Genomic DNA, 21,002 nt, shown 5'->3' with positions numbered 1-21,002 from the left:
CGGGGCGGGAGGGGGTCGCGCTTTCGTAACGGCCGGGGTGAAAGACCGAGGGGAGGCGCCGGCCGGCCGGCCAGCACTTGCATAACGCGCCCTGACTCACCGCCGCCTGGGCGCAGGGAAGGTCCCTTTGGGCGGGAGCCGCACCTCCAGGGCCGCCGCGGGCGGTGGAGCTGCCGCGCGGGGTGGCCTCGGCTGAGCCCAGCTCCCCACGGCGCCGAGCCGCGGGAACAAGCCCTGGCCTGGTCACTTGGCGCTCGTGCCAGCGGCCGCCAGCTGCGGCCTGGGGTGCCCTCGGGGCCCCCGGCTGCTCTGGCTGGAGGCGCGAGTCGGCCTGGCGCGAGGACCGCGGCCTCCCAGAGAGAGGGGACCTGTGATGCTGGCCGGTGCCTGAGCGCCCGAGCCCCAGCCCTGCCAGATTGGCCTCTCTGCCCTCTGAGGGCCAGTTGTGCAGGGGGTTGGGAATATTTCGGCCAAGTAGTTTTTCATTTTATAAAGGATGTATTTTACTCTCTTTCAGGAGAGTTGTGGTACCTTCTGGGTCAATATTTGTTCTTTAGTTTCAACATCTTTAGAAGCATTAAAACCCTCCCTGTTAAGTATTCTCCAGAAACGCACCGTGGTCAGGGCAGGAAATACTTTAGCAACCTCAATGGTCGCCTCCTTGCTCTGTGGCACTTTGCTCAAACCACCTGGAAGCACCTCTATCAATTGTTTATGACGCAATGTGTTTGCAAAGCCATAGTGGAGTTTTGTTTTGTTTTCAAGACAGCTACCGTGAGTTCACTGAGGAGCGGACAAAAGCGGGAAGGTGAACAAAATTCTATAGTCAACGGCCGATTGAGTCAAAACGCTGTGACTAGTTTTGTTGTTTTGCCTACTTGATGGTACAATTTACTGACCATGTCATTCAGAGTTACAGTTCCTCTAATCAATCAAAGAAGTCACAAGATGCAGCTTTTGACTTGAATGGCCATCAGCAGTATGACAAAGAAATAGGTACCTTCCTATAACTCTTTGGACATGTACCTGTCTGGTTCTCTGCTTCCACTTGCCACTTCCTTCCATTGCTGCTTCCCAGTTGAGTCTTTAGGGTGTCTCTGGGGTGCCAAGGATGGTGCATTTAACTCCTTCCTGCCCCAGAGCTATGAAAGCCCTGTTTCTGGCCAACCACCTAACCGGTTAGGCCAGTTTGGCCCAGGATGTATAATCCCAAATAGCTCCTATAAGAGCTGCCTCTGCAGGGACCATGTGTGGGGCTGCACCCTGGAAGCATCCATGCACCCTGGGTGGGAAATGACTGTAGGGCATCTTTCTCCTGTCCAGTGCTTGGATTCCCTCCTCGACATTCCAGAATGCAAAGGTCTTCCAGCTTCTCTCCAACACATCCAGGAATGGAGGGAGAGCTCCTGGCTGAGCCTAATTGCCTTTGGACAGTTATTGCAGCCCCATCCCTTTCATCTGTTTCTTCTAGAACATATTCTGATGGTCCTTGCACATACTACATGAATGTTGAATAAACGTAGGGAACTTCGGTGCTTTGTTATGCGGATTGGTTTTGCAGCAACATATTTGTTCATTTGTGTGTTAGATGCCCGAGAGGCGCTGTAACTGTTTCTCCTTCTCTCTTTTAATGATAAATCGTGAACCTTGGTGTCCCAGATACCAGCAAAGAAAAACAGTTTATTTTGGCATTCTCTCTCGAATTTCTTCATGATTACAAATAGGTGAATACAGGTCAACTGATGTTTTTTAACTTCAGTGCTTTGAAATTTGTCCTCATAAAATAATTTTTCAAATATGCATGTATATATATAACAGGAAAAAATGTTCACAATGATTACCTCCACGTGATAGAATTAAGGACATTTGATTTGTACTTTTTGTACTTTCCAAATTTTCCTACAGTGAAACTGTTTAATCAGGAAACAAAACAAATACTCTCGTTGCAAACATTTTTCTTTTTCTAGCAATAAGATTATGTTTTAAATCACATCTTAATGGATGTAATTGTGATTGTATATAATATACAAAAAAGTTCATTTTCTGCCATACTTCACGAACAGACCATGATTCATTCATCTTGTTATCTTCCCCTCCTCCCAACTTTTCCATGAGATTTATCGAGACTTGCACTTACTAGGTGCTCAATAATAGATATTGACTTAATGTGTTTTATTGAAATTAATCATGTTAGGTAAACTTCATAAAATATTTATTTAAAAAGATTTGGCCACAGGTCATTGTTTCTAAAATATAATTTCTCGGGGGGCGCCTGAGTGACTCAATTGGTTAAGCATTTGCCTTCAGCTCAGGTCATGATCCTAGAGTACTGGGATCGAACCCCACGTTTGGCTCCCTGCTTCTCCCTCTCCCTCTGCCTCTTCTCCCGATCATGCTCTCTCTCTCGCTCACTCACTCTCTCTCAAATAAATAAATAAATAATCTTAAAAATATATAATTTCTCAGAATTTAACACTTGTAGTAGAGGTGGCTAACTAGTCTTCCACCAAAAAATTCGCACTCCTCTTTCGTGGTGTAGAGTTTTGGGAAGAGAATTTTCTGCCAGAGGGCACCTCCCCACTCCCTGTAGCTCTATAAAGCCACAGGCCTAAGGCCGGTGGATGGAATGTGGACAAAAGTGCTGTGTGTCTCTCCCAGACAGGACTTGTAAAAGCTGCCCGTCCAATTAGCCTTGCTGTCCCTCTTCTCTCATCTGCCAGCTGGTGGAGCCTCCATCCACCTGGGACCCCACCAGCAACTAACTTTCTGTGAATGAAAAGTAAACTTCCACTGGATGAAGCTGCTGTGATTTTGAGGGGGCTACCTGTAACAGAAGCCAGTGCAGCCTTAACAAATACGGCAGCAAGCGAGTCCGCGGCTCCTGGGAAAGAGGGAAAGATGTGTTAATAATTGAGAGAAGAGCTATGGCAAGAACTTTATGTCCTTGCCCTCATAAAAATGAAACGTTTCAAACCAGCTCCATTTTGTGCAAGCTGACATCGACATCCACACCCTGACAGAGAGGCCAAAGAAAATGGAAAACAAGGAAATGGGTAGCATTTATCTTCTGACTACATTTAAAAGATGCCAAAATAATTGGTGGGAAAATGAAAAGATTATTCAGCCAACTTTTTCAGGTACAAAGAGTCAAACTAATATTTTCAGTAAGGTTTCTTTCAGTGGCTACAAAGCCATCAGTCAGGGTCTTCAATTTAGGGGAAAATCCCGTGGATCCCACCAAGGGAGTTATTTCTGAGACATTGGGTCACACCCAACAATTAGGTGTGCGCAGAGGTTCCTGTGAGCAGATATGAAGGTGAAAGAGCCCACTTGCACTTGGCTGCCGGGATGTGCCTGAAACCCCTACCTTTAGGGGGTGCCTTTGGGTGATGAGTAATGGTAGGAACAGAGAATCTGGCGAAGATGGAGCCGAAGAGTAAATTCAGCATAATGATCTGGCGTGCCCGCGGCTAATGCAAGACCTTGTTGGATTTGCGTTGGTGCCTCAACCTCAGGCGCTGTGGTTTGGCCATTATATAAGCATTGCCTCCTGCAGAAACGGTTAACTGCAGTGGAAAATGTTAGCAATGATAGAGCTAGGTGTTACACGTGTTTATTAGTAGGGTAGACTATTGAAAAATGTAAACTTGCTAAGCAGAAAGTGTAAGGAAGAGAAACCATTCTTTGGTACATCTGTGGTACATCTGGCTTTTTTAAAAAGATTTATTTCTTTGAGAGACAGAGAGTGCACAAGGGGAGGGGGAGAGGGAGAGAGAAACCCAGGCAGACTCTGTGCTGAGCCCAGAGCCCAGAGCCTGGAGCGTGACATGGGGCACAATCTCACAACCCTGAGACTGTGACCTGAGCCGAAACTAGGAGTGGGACACTCAACTGATTGTACCACCCAGGTGCCCCTCTGTAGGCTTTTAAGAAAAGTTCCTGGAATTTTTATTTAACTTTTTAAAAAATTGGTGTTTAATAACATTTTCTGATATGTATGTATTTTTTCTGATATATATATGTATATATATATATAGACATATATATATATATATGTATGTATTTTTTCTGATATATATATTTAATTCCTTAAAGGAAATGTCTTTGTATATTCCCCTAGAGCAGCTAGTATGATGTTTTGTGTACCTCATATGTACCCTTTTTCATATAATCCTATTTAAACTGGCAGTTTTGGGGTAGGTCACTATTACTAGCTGTGTGACCTTGAGCTAGTTACTTAATTTCTCTGTGCTTTGCTTTCTTGCCTGTAAAGTAAAGACAATAATAGTACCCACACCTCATTGGGTTATTGCAAGAATTAAATGAGATAATATGTGTAAGTGTCTTAGAAGAGTACCTGGCACAGATTATACATTATAATGTTAGCTATTCTTATGATCACTAATTTTATTATCAATACCTTGTGGCTTATATTTCTAAAAATATTCTGAGTAAATGGAATGGAGTTTTCACATTGACCTGGTTATTGTTTCAGAGTTGTTTTATCTAAATAAATGATAATCAATGTCTGCAATATTTTAGAAATGCTGACATAAAAATTAAACAGCGAAGTTCAATAAAGTCAATACATGTAGTATTAGAAATTCATTCTAAGTGGTCTGTTGGGGTAATTTTAAAAAATATATTATTCTTTTCTTACATTTGTTTTTTTTCAGTGCCTCGGACTGACCAGCCAGTAAGAGACACAAAGGTCTTGTGAGCACAGGCCAGAGATTCTGCAAGGACTCCTCCCAGGAGGAAGGGCAGTGGAGACAAAGGGACTCAGTCAAAGACAAAAGAGAAGGAGAGAGAGATTTGTATCCATGCTCCAAGGCAGACTTCCAATATTTCTCTTTAAAAAAAACTCTGTCTTTATAAAATGTCATGCAGTAGGCAAAGTAGTCACCAGTGATCCCTCTGTCTTGCTTGCTTTCTCTAACAAATCAATTGCCTACTCCTGTCAATTTTGCCTAGAATTAGGTCTCACATTTGCCCCTTCTTTTTTCATTCCCAAGCGACTTCACCTGTAGCCTATGAAAATAACCTAAAAAACTTTATGAATGCATGAATTTATTACATAAATGATGTATGTTCATTGTAGATACTTGAGAAAAATCAGATAAGCAAAAAAGAAGAAAAAAATTAATGCATTGAATCCCATCACTTTGGAATAATCACTGTTACCATGTTGGTACACACACCTCCATGTATGTGTATATACGCGGAATTGTATTGCAAAACTATCTTACCATTTACTGCATATCATAAATATTTCTTCATATTAATAAAAGGACCTTTACAGTAGGATTATTAATAAATATAGTTCGCTATTCTGTGGATAAAACGCTACTTATTTACTCAACCTCCTATTGTTGAAAATCTAGGCTATTTCTGCTCTTTTACTTTAATAATTGTACTTTTGATGAACACCCTGGTAACTGCATTAATCACCTACAGTCTTAATTATTTCTGCAAGATAAATTCATAAAAGCAGAATTGCAGGGTCAAAGCCTATACACAGTTTTAGGGTATTTGATATTGAACCAAATGCAATATAGCCTCTTAATCTGTACCCCTATGTCCAGTATTTATTTTCTCCAATTCATCTTTCTAAGCACTACCAGGTAAATTTTGTAGAAAAGGACCCTTATAATGTTTTTTCCTTCCCCCAAAATTTTCCAGGGTTCAAAATCCTCAGCCTAGCTTCTGATGCTCCTGTAATCTGAGCCCAACCCACCTTTTCAGAGTCATCGCTCACTCTTCCTCCTGTTACTCTACACCCCATGCTATTGCTTCTACTGTTACTACCACCTGGAACGCACTGGATTCCCCCCCACCACCATCTCTACCCATTCTAGATATGATCACTTTTCTGAACTCTCATAGCTCTGTGTATGTAGCTCCCTTTCGGCATTTATCATATTCTGTTCCACGCTTCATGGCTCTTCATGTACTGCTCTCATCTCCCTTCTCCACAAGTGCTTGTGAAACTGGAACCAAGACTTATGCCTCCCTGGCATCCCCGGAGGACAAGTGTCATAGTCAGGACTGACTGGGCTGTGCTGTAGTAACAGACCACCCTCATCTCTGAGAGGCTAAAAACAAGAAAGGTTTCTTTCTCACTCATGCTACATGTCCATCTCAGGTCAGCAGGAGGCTCTGTTCCAGGACATCCTCACTTGAAATCAGGAGACCCCTCTATCTGGAACAGGTGTGGCAGAGGGGAGAATGGAGAGCCCAGGGTCTTATGCTGGCAATTAATCGTTCTTACCTGGAAGAGCCATTTATGACCACAACCCAGAGGCGAAGTCCATCACGTGACCTTACCAGAGGAGGACGGCAGAAAAGAAGAATCTTCCCCTGTAAGTAGGAAGAGAAGAGAATCAGATGAGGGGGAACATGAAGTCTTTACCACAGAAGCTAATATGGCAGCTTGTTTATAATGGACAATCAATAGGCATGTGTTGAAAAATGAGCAAATCACGAATCTAGAAGTAGTTATAAAAACAAAAGAATGGCGACAATAATAGAGCATGCTTCATTTTTAAATTAATTTTCATTTTGATAAGTAGAGGAATGATAATATCTATGGATATTTTGTCTTTCCTATTAAGTATATACCTGCATATGGAATACAGATACGTGTTTTTTTTCTCTCTCTGTGTAGGAGGGAAGCGTGGATTTGGGGAACGGTGAGCACACAACATACTTTTTGTAGAGGCTGGAGCTGTGCCATGGTCACACAAAATAGCTGGGTAGGAAGTGTCCCAAACTGTGTTGGAATGTGATGGTCCCATGGGAGGGGTGACTGGGCTGACTCAACTCCTTTCTCTCAAGAGATAAGTCTCTGCATTATTCTAATTATAACGAGATGCTAATAGGATGTTATGCAGTTAATAGTACTCTGAGGAGGAGCCTCCTGAGACTACACTGAGCGAGAGAGGAAGGCACAAGAAAGGGTATGTACGTGGCAGGGCTCTTGAGGTGGCAAGTGGACTCAACCACATAAGCAGCTCAGCAGACGCTGATTTGAGTTCAGTTCCCCTGGGAAAACCGTGTTCCGACCAAGAACCTCTTGTTTGCTGACCTAGAACCTGCAACCGCCTCGGATCTCTTTTTCTTTTCTGGTAAGACTATCATCACTCTATCAAGGTACGCTTTACGCTTAGCAAAGCAAATGAAACCCACAGGATTGCTGTCTCTGAGGTGGACTTAAATGTGGGTCTAACAGGAACTTTTAGAGGCCCTGTAACGTGTGTTCATTCGAGAGAATCTGCCACAAAGTTTCCAGTTTTATTGAAATGCTTAGAAGTCCTTCACGAAGTTTGAAATCAGCATTTAAATATTCAAGGAAATTGGTTCATGAAATGTGTTGTTTGACTTATTAGTTGTATAATAGTGTTTAAATATTTGGGAACGTGTGCTTAATTGATGTAAAAGCTTAATAAACTAAACATTAAACACAACTAAGTAGCAGTAAGTGTTTTTCCACGTCTAACCTCCCCCCCGAGACGTTAGAGATCCTAGCAACAAACAAGACAGGTTTTATCCACTAGATTTAACAGACTGTATCTTGGAGCAAAAATACGTGAGGCTGGCCATTACTATTCAAAACAAAATCCAAACTAAAATGCGCGGCAGGAAGGCCCAGTTAGCAGGTGCATGGGCCACCTTTTACAATCATGTCTTTTGATGAGGATTATTGTTTACGTTGTGGCTTGATTAGGCTTGGATCACAGGCAAATGTTTTGCCATGTTCACCTTTCTAGAACAAAATTAAGGTTTGTTCCTTTAAAACATTCCTGAGGTCAAGCTTTTAAATGAGGAGAATTGAGAGGCGAAGGCTTTAGAAAAAGTAGGCCAGGCAACTTGGATAAATGTAGGACTTTTAAGAGAAGGAAAGATTAATATTTCATTTTACGTTGCATTGACCTTAAACCCTTCCATCTCCCCCAAATGTTCATTAAAGTTGCCATATAAATAAGCAGACACTCCCAAGGGCTAATAGTTTCACTTCATATAGCTATCACGAAAAAACGAGTCAAAATGTCAATTGATGCTAATGTCTTGTCATTAATGGGTACACCGATGATTCTCCTTGCTGTGGATGGCAGCCCATGTTCAGTGATTTTTTCTGGAATAGTCACCTCGACTTGCCACTTGCCTGGCTGATCTAAGATGTTCTGAGGATTCTCTGAGGACTTATGAGCTAAGAATGTTTAGGGATTTCATGTCCTGAAGAACTCTTTAATCCTGTGCTCCCTGAATCCTGCTCTAAGCCAGACCTTCTGTCACAGCCCAAGAGTTACCGGCAGTTTTTTTGAAAGCTCTGTTAAGCAACCATCCTGCTCCATCGTTGAGGGATCCTGTGAGGTGCCAGGTAGGGTTTTCTCAGTGACTGCGGCCAGGATGTAGTTCCTTCTGGGCACTCCATCCCAGGTGGTGCTCTGAGGGTCTCCCTTCCTGAACCAGAGCAGCGAAGCAAGCCACACCATGGGTGAGATCAACCAAGAGGCCGTGGAGAAATACCTGGAGGACCACCCTGAGTTTGCCAAGGAGTACTTCGCCAAGAGGCTGGGGGAGGCCCCAGGGCCCAGCGGGACGCTGTCGCCAGCCGAGGAGTGGGCCGTGTGTGCCGAGCTGCTGCTGGCCGTGCAGGAGGAGGCGGCCAGTGCCGAGCCCACGGTGCACCGGGCCCTGCAGAAGCTGGCGCAGCTGCTGCAGGCCGACCGCTGCAGCCTCTTTGCCTGTCGGGCCCGCAATGGCACGCCCGAGGTGGCCTCCAGGCTGCTCGACATCACCCCCACCTCCAGGTTTGAGGACAGCCTGGTGGTCCCCGACAGAGAAGTTGTGTTTCCATTGGACATTGGGATAGTGGGTTGGGTTGCTCACACGAAGAAAGCCGCTAATGTCCCAGATGTGCGAAAGGTAGGTGGCTTTATGACAGTGGGGCTGACCGGATGTCTTGGCAGGGTCGTGGAAGAGCCAGTGAGAAAGAGAGCTGGGAGCCAGGGGCCAGGCTGCGGCATCGGTTTGGCAATAACTTGTGGAGTAGGGGGGAGAGTATCCCCTAGGCCGAGGGCTGCCAGATTTAGCAAATTAAAAATATAAGATGCTCAGTTCAAGTTGGATTTGAGCTAAACAATGAGTAAGTTTTTAGTGTGTGTCCCTTATAATGTTTGGCATTTTATCGGGCAAACTTGGTGTATCCCACACCTGCTCCCTTATGCATCCTCCCCGCTCTGGGAACTTTCCTTCTGAACAGCATGGCAAAGCGTCCCACACTGGTGAGAGCAGCAAGGTGCCTGATGCTGAGACTTGTGAGCTGCTCCCCACACCTGTCACTCACAACCCTTTGAGGTCACTCAGTTCTCTAGGATAGACTGGCTCATAAATGGATTCTTTCACTTACAGACCAAATGTGCAGAAAGAACGAATAATAAAGTTCTTTGAAAGTTCAGATGTTCACATTTGGATTGTGAAAAATGTAAATTCGGCTGATAAGTGCAATCAACCATCCCAACCCCCCATAATTCAGCTCTGTCAAGAATCAACTCCAATTGCACAGTGTGCTGCTGAGATTAACAGCGTACCGCACAAACACAAGGTGTGTTATACGCTTTTAAAAACAACAATAAAAAAAATCACTCTTCTTAGCACCACAAGGCTTGTTCATTGAAAAAAAATTATAAAATATAAATAAACAAGAAGGAGGAAATGTAAACCCCTCATAATTGCTCTGCTCATCAATAACCACAGGTACCAGCCTGGGGTTCTCCCGCTAACTTTTTTCCTACACGCATGTCCCTGACTATGGTTTGCTGTTAACCAAAAGGGGAGCAGCAGCTTACGATGGAATGGGGTTGATGGGGAGTGGTCCCTGAAATGCTTTCTGCTCTCCATGCCAAGGTTTACTGGCCACTCGTGAATGGGGGCAGCTGGCGGCAGGAGGCTAATCCCCTACATGCCTCCGGAAGCTGATTACAGGAGGAGGGCCACACAGATCCAGAAGGCACAGAAGTCATCAAACATTAGCAACACTCTGCAAACAAGCCCAGCACAACCCTCCGGTGCAAGGGTTGTTATCCGGCACCCCAGAGTCCTCAGTCCTTTCTGATCCCTGCCTTCAGGGAGCTCAAGCTAGTTTCAGGTAGCTTCTGTCACTGACTGCCGCTGCTCCCATGACTAGACTGATTTGTCCCCTTAAGGCAAAATTCCCCAGACACCAATTAGGGGGCGATGCCCACATACCCTGAGGTTTTCTCACGGGAGTACGCTTCTTGCCAGTCCCTGAGCAAGGCCATCTCTAAAATTACTAGGACTTCACACTTAAGAAAGTGACATGCAAGGTTTTTTTTGAAAAAAAAATGTTTAAAGAGATGGGTAAAATGATTTCTGTTATCCTGCATTATCAATGAGCCCAGTTCGCATTTTGAACAGAGAACGATAGCAGAGAGCTGCTGGAAAGAGCCGGTGGCCTTGATGTGTTGCTGTCCATGGTGAGCGTCACTGTGTGGACAGAGCAGTAAATGGAGAAGGGCAGGGGGCCACATTTTCCCCTTGCCTTTTTTCCTAAGGACTCCTGGCTGTTACGGGTGGGATGGAGAAGTGTTAAGTTGAAGACAGACACCGTCCTCAGCTCAGAGGAGAGACAAGGGCCTCATTTGCTTTCCATTTCTACTGCTTCAAAGCATTTTTTCTTATGGAGAGATGAGTGGTACTTTTCAACTCCAAATGCACATTGAAATCGAATCCAGAGCATTTAAAAAAATACGATCTGAGACTCAATAGACCAATACACCAGACTCTCAGGGGTTGGAATGCAGGCAATAGTATTTTGTACTGTATGGTGACTAACATAATATAATAAAAAAATATTATTAAAAAATAAATAAAATAAAAAAATAAAATAAAAAGCTCCCCAGGTGATTCTAAAATGCAGTCAATATTGAAAACCACTGGTGTGTTGGGTGAGCAGATGCAGCAGGAAAAATTGGATTTCAGAGCAACCAGGGGCTCCTCCGGGAGTCTTGAGCTGACTGTTCCCTTGGGCAGACAGGAAGCTGAGGTCACAGGGGCTGCACCTCTCCTAGAGTCCAGAGTATGGTCAGTGAGTGAGAAGGGGCGGGACTAGACAGGGTGTCCTCGCTTGGTGTCCAGCACTCTTTCCACCCTCCACCTACCTCCATATCCCTGCAATTTTGCCAGACTTGAATCACTATGGTAAAATCTGCAAAGAGGAAGAAGATGGAAACCGATATTTTAATGAAATTTCTACTAATTCTTATCTTCTCATTGTATTTGACAATTTATAAAGCATTTTCACAATCTTAATCTCATTTGATTCTGGCAAAAACCCTGTGAGGAAGGAGGGACCATATTTTTATTTCCATCCAAAATGGAAGAATCTTGTCAAGGTCAGTCAGGCAGGATGTGGTGGGTCTAGGACCATAACTTGGATCTTCTGAGGCCTCCCCCTCTTTTACCACACCACTGACCACATGTGGCTTCTCTCTGGTTGGCAATGTGGGCACAGGAGGAGTTCTCGAACCTAGACAAAGAGGTAGAGCCAGATGTCCCTGACCTTGGGGGTCCATGAAGGTGACAGCAGGGAAGCCACATGGTGTATGGTGAGACCTCTGGCAGCAGAGAGACCTCAGCGCAGATGTGGGTTTGAGACTAGGTAACTGTGTGATAGATTGCATTTCTGCACCTGAGACATGGAGGCAAATAAATATACAGATTAAATGAGCATAAAGAGCCTGACTCCTAGTAGGTGCTCAGTAAATGACAACTATGATAACATATTTATGCCAAGGGGTGTTTGGGGGCTGGGTGTAGGCGGCCAAAAAAAAGGGTCACTGATTGTCACCTGTTTTTAAAACAGGGAAACTTTTAATAACAGGAAACTGAGAGATATCCTCCTCAGGTTAATTATTTATTTCTATTGGGAAAACTGCTGATTAACTCTATGGGTGGTTCTTGTTCTAACTGTGGTTTCAAAGAAAGCCATGGGAGAAATCCTACATTTTCAATAATTAACAGAGTGCCTCTAGCTCCCGTTCCTCTCTCCTCTGTCTTCCTTCCCTTCTGTCTTTCTGACTCCTGGTGTCAAAGGACCAAGTGGTCCTTAATCAGAATCTAACAATGCTGAGACTGGATGAGGGACCCGGTCAGTCTGTTGCTGTACGCAGTGTTCTCCAGATGTCTCCAGTGGCTTCTTTGCAGGACTACCCAGGGGAGTTTGTGAATCTGAGAACTATAGGAATTGCTCAAGCAAACTTCACTAGGGATTGTTTGAGCTAGTGAACCAGAAAGCCGCACCTCACCTACCCTGTCATCTGATGGATGGTTTTATGTAGGGCTTTCAGATACAACAATAAGCAAGCATTACATTTTGAAACGTATATCATTTTCTCAAAACAGCCAAATGAACTTAGGGATATTTCCTTGTGTTTAGAATCTAGAATAAAATAGCCTTAAGATTTGAAGCTGCTGAGTGAAATGTGTTTGCAAAGAAACACACCTGCCTGACCATCCTGTGTGTGTGCATCTGATTTGGTATTTTGATTACCCATGTAGTGGCCAAGATTGCTGTATCAATGAAGGTGATCACAACCCATAATGGGTAACAGATTAGCAGGAAAATGGAATGCAAGCTGGCTTGGGCAAGCAGTGGATGAAGAGAAAGAACTTAAAGTTTGGAGACATCCTGGCCTGAGAGGGAAGATGTTACCAGAGGCAGAGAGGATGGGAGATCACGTGGTTAGGAAAGAAATGTGGCTCTTGAAGGCGGGATGGGGGGAGGGGGTGGGGAGTGGGGGAGGGGCAGACACTGGCCCTAAGGCAAACGTGTGCTTCCGGGCCTAGGAGGCCTACAACCACCAAGAGCATCTAGTTTCTTCAGTGGTTAGGATTGGTTATAAAAGCTAGGGTTAGAAGCAGAATGGTCATTGCAAAAGAGAACTACTTCTCATCCAGGAAGGCCCAATAAACTCGCAGGTGTCTCTTCCCAGGAATTTTTGAGCACCTACCATGTGTCAGATGCTCTTCTAAGTGCTCTACCCATACTACATTAATCTCTGTGTCGGGGACTCTAGACAGTCCATAATATCAGCACTCCTATTTCCACAAAGTCTAAGTAGCACCAGGATCACACAGCTGGTGAACCAGGGTCTGGTTTCAGCCGGAGAACTCTGACTCCAGAGCCTTCTTCAACATTAGGTAATGCGGCCTCCTAAGCAAATAGTTTGTGTGGGTCCACGCTGGGAAAGGTAGAAAAGAGATCTGGGATAAGGGGCTGCGTCTGACTCCCTTAGCCTCTCACCGTTCCTAAGGGATCCTCCAGAGAAGTGATTCACCCCTAGAGTACAGATTCCTGGGGAAGACAGATCCTACTCTAGGAGGTCAGGATTCGGTGGGTCTGCTGGGAGGTCTGCAAATCTGCATTGGTCTGCGGGGGTTTGTGAGGCACAGCCCAGGTCTGCCGCTCTGAGCTGAGCTGAGTTCTATTGGCCAAGGAGCCCTGCTCCCTGGGTGAGATTCTGGCCCGGAAGTCGAACACCAGAGGACTCCCACATTTTTAATTTTGGAAACTGAACAGAGTCCAGCTTTCAGGGGTTTGTGCTAATCTCAGAAGCACCATCAACACAAGGAAATGAAAATAATACAACCTATGAGAGGAAAACCCTGTTAACTTTGGCCAGTGAGTCTCAGAATCAGGCTGAAAATTTAGTTCCTACCGAAGGAGACTCAGTTCAAAGACGAGATAGCATGAACCATAGAAGGCTGCGTCTACACCCATCTGGAGTGGGCGATCCTCTAGCTTACAGCTAATAAGAACCGCTGTCCTTGACCCTCTGAAGCTCTTCCATTTAGGGACCTTGCCACACTCATCATTCTGCTCTAACCATGGAAGGTTAGGGTATTAGAATCATCTCTCACATCTACTGCAAGAGGCTTGTGTCTGGGAAGATCCACTTCCTCTCTCCTATGGAGAGAGAGAGAGAGAAACATGTATGAAAGACGTTAGCTTGGTAGAACGTTAAGAACTGATAAGCATCTTATCAGTGAGGATGCTCTCACAGTGGAAGTAAGATTTCCAATGTTTCATGAAAGTAATCTGTGTAAATAAAAACTGCATGCACATGTGGATTCAGCAAAAGAGATTCCACCTCGGGGAATCCATCATATAAAAATGAAAGCCAGCATGGTTAGCAGAGCATTGCTTTCAGTGGGGAAAACTATAAGCAGACTAAATGGAGAATGGTTGAGCTGGCCATGGGCTCCCATGCCACAGTATTGTGCAGGAATCTAGAGGCTGAGTTCACACCCATATGCACGGGTCTGGAGGGAAGTCCATAAAGTATTGTTATATGATGAAAGTATTGTGTGAATTAGAAAATAAAATTTTATAAAAAAGGAAAAACTTTCATCCAGAATTAGAGAAAGGCATATAAGGAGACATACCAGGGTGCCCAGGTGGCTCAGTCCATTAAGCGTCTCTTAGTTTTGGCTCAGGTCATGATCTCAGGGTCCTGGGATGGAGCCTTGGGTTGCTCCCTGATCAGCAGGGAGTCTGCTTGTCCCCCCCTCTCTGCCCCTCCCCCATGCTCTCTCTCTCTCAAATAAATAAATAAATAAGCAAATACATCTCTAAAAAAGAAGGGGGAGAAAGGAGACATACCAAGCTGTTAACACTGGTTCCCTCAAGTAAGCGAGATTAGAAGGAGTTTGAGGAGTCATTAATTTTTTCTTCATGTTATGATGTACCAGTTGTCTGGTTTCATGCACATTTTACTCCCATAATTAGAAAGAAGAGCTCCGTGGCCTACACCTGTAATCCCAGCTCTGTGCTCTCCCAGCACACCTTCTGTCCATTGTAACCCCGTCTCTTCTTAGCATGTCACTTTCCTCTTGGCCGTGACATCACCTCTTTTCTCCTGGCCCTACCTCAGCCTCGCCTAGATAGGCCATAGCTCAGGTGGGAGATGCTCGTCCTGAAACCGGTGAGTTCATTCTGTGCAACTGTAAGATGGGGGTGTGGGCGGGACCGCTGTCCTGGGGCCCTGGTTATCTGTCCAAACAGTTTGGACCGGAGAGAATGGTCTGTTGCCATTCCTAGACCTACAACCGTGGTTCTGTGCTGCTTTGGCAAACGTGTGAATATGTCTTTCAGAACAGCCATTTTTCTGACTTCATGGACAAACAAACTGGGTATGTCACAAAGAACCTGCTGGCAACTCCGATCGTGATGGGCAAGGAGGTTCTTGCCGTGGTTATGGCAGTTAACAAAGTAAACGCATCTGAATTTTCCAAACAGGATGAGGAGGTAATGCTGACCCTGGGCATCTAGTCGGAGCCTCAGGAAATTTATTTGTGGTTTAATGGAGAGAAAGATATCTTAGCTAATTTGTTTTTCTCTGCTTCCTATAGGTCTTTTGCAAATACCTCAACTTTGTTTCTGTCATCCTAAAGCTTCATCATACCAACTACCTGTACAGTATTGAATCCCGAAGAAGCCAGGTAATGGGAAGGTGACATTCATCACTCCATGCTTTCCTGTTCTGACAAAGGGACCCAGAGGCAACAAGCCCAGGCCCCTCCTATCACTCTCGGGGGAGTAAGCCACATGGAGCTGATTCTCAGACTTTAGTCCTTCTGTCTTCTCACGGTCTGCCCCTGCCTCCCACCCCCACATCCCTGCTCCTCCATCTGTGGGTACAACTGGCTTGCCTCGTCCTTGTCCTGGGTAGCCATGGTTTCTTCTGTGAGATAATTATAGTGCCTACCCTTCACGGTGGTTGTGACTATCAAATGATCCTTCCATGAATTCATCCACACAAAGCTCTTCGCAGCTCCTGGTACATATCGAAGCTATTAATTTGAGGAGCAAATCACTCTTCTGAAGTCTGTTGTCTCCTTGAGCCAGGGGGATAAGGAACAACATTGGTAACCAGGGTACCTCAGGCTGGGCCACTCTCTGGACGTCAGTTTCTTCATCTGTATAATGGTGGGAGAGGGGTGAGGATGGAGGGCTTCCAAAGTTCCCTCCTATCCAACTGTCCAGATAAGGTTACCTCTGAGTAGCTCAGGACGGGTGGAAGGAGGCATATGCTGTCTCCCCAGCAGGGGAGCAGCGGGAGCCAGCCCACCAATACTGGACCCTCTGCCCAGGGACTGTCTCTGCTTCCAGTGTGTGGTCACTTGCCCTTTTACATGGGGACCAGTCATGGCATACCATTTTCAGAGACCTTCACCCTTGCACAGGTCTACTCTTCATCCCACTCAGAGAATCTGAGTAACTCCTACTTTCTTTTGGCTAATGCTGTACCTCTTCACCGTGTGTTTTGTTCTGAGTGTTTTCTTTTTAATCCCTCCTTTCAGATCCTCATGTGGTCAGCCAACAAAGTATTTGAAGAGCTCACAGATGTGGAGCGCCAGTTTCACAAAGCACTCTACACAGTTAGAACATACCTGAATTGTGAGCGATACTCCATCGGACTGCTGGACATGACCAAGGAGAAGGTCCTCGTCACTCCATACATTCTGTCTCCCCTCAAATCATCTATACAACACCCATCACATGAAATATAATCCGTTAAAAAATGGATACTATTCACACACAATATATAATGTTCATTTTTCATCTTATTTCATTAATTTGGTTGGAGCTCTCTCAGCTCAACATAAGTAATGAATACGATATCATTTGTATATCTTCTTCTCCATGTAAATGGAAGTTATTTTTTCAGAGTAACTGTTCTAGGTGGATAAACACAGGACCAGGTGTCAGGAGAGCTGGGCTTTGATCCTGGCTCTGGGACTTGGTGGTTGAGTGTGTTGATTAGGGTGCTTTTGGCTGCAAGGAACATAATACCCAGTAAGTAACAGCAAAACAAGAAGTCACAAGGTCGGGCAGTTCTAAGGCTGGTTCCTTCAGACCTCAGTACAGTCATCAAGGTGCAAGGGGCTTGCTGTTTTCTCCTGGCCTGGTCTCTGCCATCTGCAGCAAGTTGGCGAGGTCTCCTCTTGGGGGTGGCAAGATGGCACTTGCAGCTCAAGGCATGGCACGCAGGATGGAACTGGGAGGCACTTCCTGCAAATGTCACTTCCATTGCCTTTCATCCAAGGGATGCCCTTCCCCAGAAGCACCTCCGCAGACTTCTCCTCCTTCTCTGCTGTCCAGGACTGGCCACGTGCCTGCCCTCAAACTAATCCCAGGCACCTCGTATAGGCCACTCAGGGGCTGTGCAGGCCTTCTGCCCTGAGAAAATGACCACTTGATACCTAAATAAAATTGGGGTCTGTTAGAGAGGAAGAGGGGAGAATAGATGTTGGGTAAGGCAGCCCACACTGTTGGCCACTCTGCGTGCCCTTGGTCAAGCCTCTTAACCTACTTAGATTTAGTTTAATTATGTATAAAAGAGTTGCTAGCTATTGAGTCCTTTTACCTATGTGTCAAGGTAGGTGCTCTGTCTGTATTGTTCATTTAATCCTCACAACCACCCTATAGTATAAATTCTACTATTATCCCTGTTTCACAGATGAAAAAGGCAAAGTGACTTGTTCACAGTCTCAAGTTCATAAGCAGTGTTGCTGGGAATTATAGGTCTTTTTCAGCTCTAAAATTCCAGAATTCTAAATTAACATAAAATATGCAAAGCCATGAAACTCATAGAAGATATAGTAGGTCACGGAACAGTTTGTTTGATGATGATTAAATATAATTGCTTCCAGGAATTCTATGATGAATGGCCAATCAAGCTTGGAGAAGTCGAGCCTTATAAAGGTCCGAAGACCCCGGATGGCAGAGTAAGTGCAAACCTCTTCCTCAATGATGCATGTGCATGGTAGAGAGTGCCAAAACCAGAAACGAAAGAGCATCAGCCTGAGACACCCTGGATTCTAGTCCTCTAAGTTTCTGGAAGACCTCGGAGTAGTAGAAAGAGCACTGGACAGGGAGTTTGAGGTTCAAGTCTCAGCTCTGCCCAAGCCAGCTGGATGGCCCTTGCCTAAACTCAGTGTTTAACCTCTCAATTTCCTTTTCTGTATAGCTGGGCTTGGTGAATCAGTAGTTCTCAAGAGGGAGGGACACATCAGAGCCACCTGCCTAACTTTTTGAGCACCCTGTGCCCAGGCCTTCCTTCAAACCAGCTACATTGGAAACTCCAGGGATGGGTCGGATTAGATTTACTTTCCCCCTTGACAGCAAGCTTCAGAGGGCAGGAACAATGTCTCACCACCGTATTCCCAGCACACAGGAAAGCGAGGGTACTGGGATGGAATGTGTCCAGGCCTCAGGTTCTTCATCTGCCCAAAGAAGTAGAGAGACTAGTTCTCAAGTCCCTCCCAGCTTTGACGAAGTACCCGCTAAATGCCTTTCCGAGGCACCTGTTCCGATCAGCCAGTGCTGGGAGGTGGGAAGTGGTCATTGCACAGTGGGGAAGGGAACACATTGACCGAGGCTGAGAAATTACATGCTTTGTTCTACTACGGTTATCAGCCAGGTGTTTCTGGACAATAGAAAGGGATCAATTAAAAGTAAAACAAGATTCCTTTGAAAACTGTCTGGATAAATTCAACTTTTAAAATTTAGCTCAACAAGCTTGTTCATGTAGATAACCAGCCACTGTGTTTCTAGTCGTACTGCCAGCTTGCAATCAGGACATGAGTAATTTGGTGGTAGTTACGCAGAGCAAGGTGGTTAGGAAATAAGATACAATTAAATGAGCTTTAAAGTGTACGTTCACTGATGAAAAATGTTTTCTTCGGGAAATAAGATTGTTCTCATAATCTCTTTCCTCTTAGGAAGTCATCTTTTATAAAATCATCGATTACATTTTACATGGAAAAGAAGAGATCAAAGTGATTCCGTGAGTACTGTCCTGAGGCAGCAGGAGTTGCCATTTTGTTTTTGCGCATGTTGCATTTCTCTGCATGGCAATGATTCTCTTTTTTCTAATCTTCCTCAAGGACACCTCCCGCAGACCACTGGACTCTCGTTAGTGGGTTGCCAACATACGTTGCTGAAAATGGATTTGTAAGTTACCGAACACATTCAAATCTTGAATAGTACTGGATGAAACTCTTATTAGCTATGGGATGGGGATAGTTGTGAAGGTAAAATGCAGGGGTAAGAATGACATGGCTGGACAGGACGTGGGAGAGAGAAATCGTGGTAGTTGAAAGAAGGTTAACTATAGACTTCCAAGCTCTACGCAAAAATATTTAGCCAACATGAGAAAGATCCATCCGTTCCCCCCAACTCCTTATTCAGTCATCGTGCAAATTTCAGATGTCCTTTGAAAGTCTGTGACTATGATTCATGCTGGGTTTAATTTGATCTCAAGTCTAGTTACCTTGGTCAAGACTTTTAAAGCATGAGAAATTACTGACAAATGACAAAAATGTGTGAATGGAGAACTTTGCCACTGATAGCCATGCAAAATGAGTGAGTTGATAAAGGAAGTGAGGAGTTATGTCCTGGTAAGGGTAGGGTGAGGTGGACAGAGAGCAGTCCAGGTCTGGTGAAGAGAGGTCAGGTGTGTGTAGACAAAAAACAAGAGCTCGCTGGGAGGTCCCATAGGTCTCCAGGCCAGAGAACTAGAGTCACCACAGCTTTCACACTCCACCTCTATCATACTTTCTCACCCTCTGCCATCCTCTCCTTCCTTCTCATGGCGGATTTCTCTCTCTTGTTGGGCTTCTTTACCATCTGTGTCATCTTTTGGCATCAAGATTCCTCCCTGCAAGAGAGTTCAATGCTTCCAACATTTCTCTATGTTGGCATTTTCCTATCTTCCCCTTTACAAATCCAAGTTTCTGTAATGTATTTATAGCACTTATTTGCATATTTGGTTTTTCTTTAGTATTGGCCTTGTGTTTTTGGCAGTGTTCATTCATCTTCATTACTTAGTAAATGGGCATATAAATTATAGTGACTAATAGAGTCACTCAAGGGTCAGAGGGAGGGGGAAACAAAACCTAGGTTAGCTCCTGTGTTCCTTTACTATCACAAATTGGTCCCTGCTTAGTGTGAAAATTGCTGGGTTTGGAATGGGAGCAGTGTAAGGAAAATTCTGGATGTGGCTGCGGGATCTTCATACGTCAGGCAGCTTTACTTTGGGTTTTCCAGGAGGCCTCAACTCTGGGCTCACTGGTCAGAGGACCAGGGGGCCTCAAACAGGTGACATGATCCCTTTTTCTAGTCTAGAGACATGTCAAAGGGGAAGAAAAGAAAAAGAAGAGAAAAAAACAAGCTTATTTCTTTTAAGATAAACAGCACTATGTACTAACAAATATCATGTTTTTAAAACTGATCCAAAATAATGGAAGTGTTTTTTTAAATGTTGTTCCTGACTTAGTAGTAATGACCATAACATTCCAATTCATTCCTGAGTCCACAGATACCACAACTTTTCAGCCACAGTACATCACCAGATTGTTTGACCATTGGCCCCCATCCTTGGTTTCCTGGCAGGCCACCTACTAGACCCCTGTTTGGAGCTTTTCTCAAATTCGATATGGCCAAAGCTGCCGTGGCCAGTGTGGAGGGATTTATGACCCGACTTTTAAGTACCTATTCTCTCCTAGGCTGTTTCCTGGGGAAACAGGTCTTCCCCCCAAAATCAATTTGGACAAAGCAAAGGTGTCAAAAGCCAATTCATTGGATGGCTAATCCGCCAACTCATCAACTTGCCATGTAAATAGCTTGCCAAGGGATGGATTCCCGAAGCAGGGGAGGATTTTCCCCAGGTTTTGGTTCTAGCACAGATGCCCCGCATAGGCTGCACTGCTGCCTTTCACATCTCAGCTCCTGCCCCGGGCCCCAGCCCTGCTCTGTTGGTAGCCCAGGACTGGTGGCAAACTCTTGTGAATCTAGTTTAAGGTATTTCTCACTAAAGTGCTCATTAGGCAAATTGGCATTCCCAAAGTGGGAACTGATTTTCAGAGAGTTGAGCTTGAGCCATTTCCTGGGACTCCATAGTTAGGGCGAACAT

At 44.8% G+C, this 21,002-nt stretch overlaps 1 protein-coding gene across 1 annotated transcript in view; it reads left to right on the top strand.

Moving 5' to 3' along the window:
• Positions 1 to 8,493: 8,493 nt before the first annotated feature.
• Positions 8,494 to 21,002, top strand: part of PDE6C (phosphodiesterase 6C) — a 48,413-nt gene continuing 35,904 nt past the window's right edge. The window contains exons 1-7 of the mRNA XM_008696253.2: positions 8,494 to 8,928; positions 15,179 to 15,331; positions 15,436 to 15,525; positions 16,387 to 16,527; positions 17,740 to 17,814; positions 18,811 to 18,875; positions 18,976 to 19,042. Of these exons, the coding sequence (XP_008694475.2) occupies positions 8,494 to 8,928; positions 15,179 to 15,331; positions 15,436 to 15,525; positions 16,387 to 16,527; positions 17,740 to 17,814; positions 18,811 to 18,875; positions 18,976 to 19,042 (1,026 nt within the window). The remainder of the gene's footprint in view (positions 8,929 to 15,178; positions 15,332 to 15,435; positions 15,526 to 16,386; positions 16,528 to 17,739; positions 17,815 to 18,810; positions 18,876 to 18,975; positions 19,043 to 21,002) is intronic.

Source organism: Ursus maritimus, unplaced genomic scaffold (genome assembly GCF_017311325.1).
Source record: "Ursus maritimus isolate PB19 unplaced genomic scaffold, ASM1731132v1 scaffold_7, whole genome shotgun sequence".
Classification (NCBI taxonomy): Eukaryota; Metazoa; Chordata; class Mammalia; order Carnivora; family Ursidae; genus Ursus; species Ursus maritimus.
This window is presented reverse-complemented; position numbering and strand designations above follow the sequence as displayed.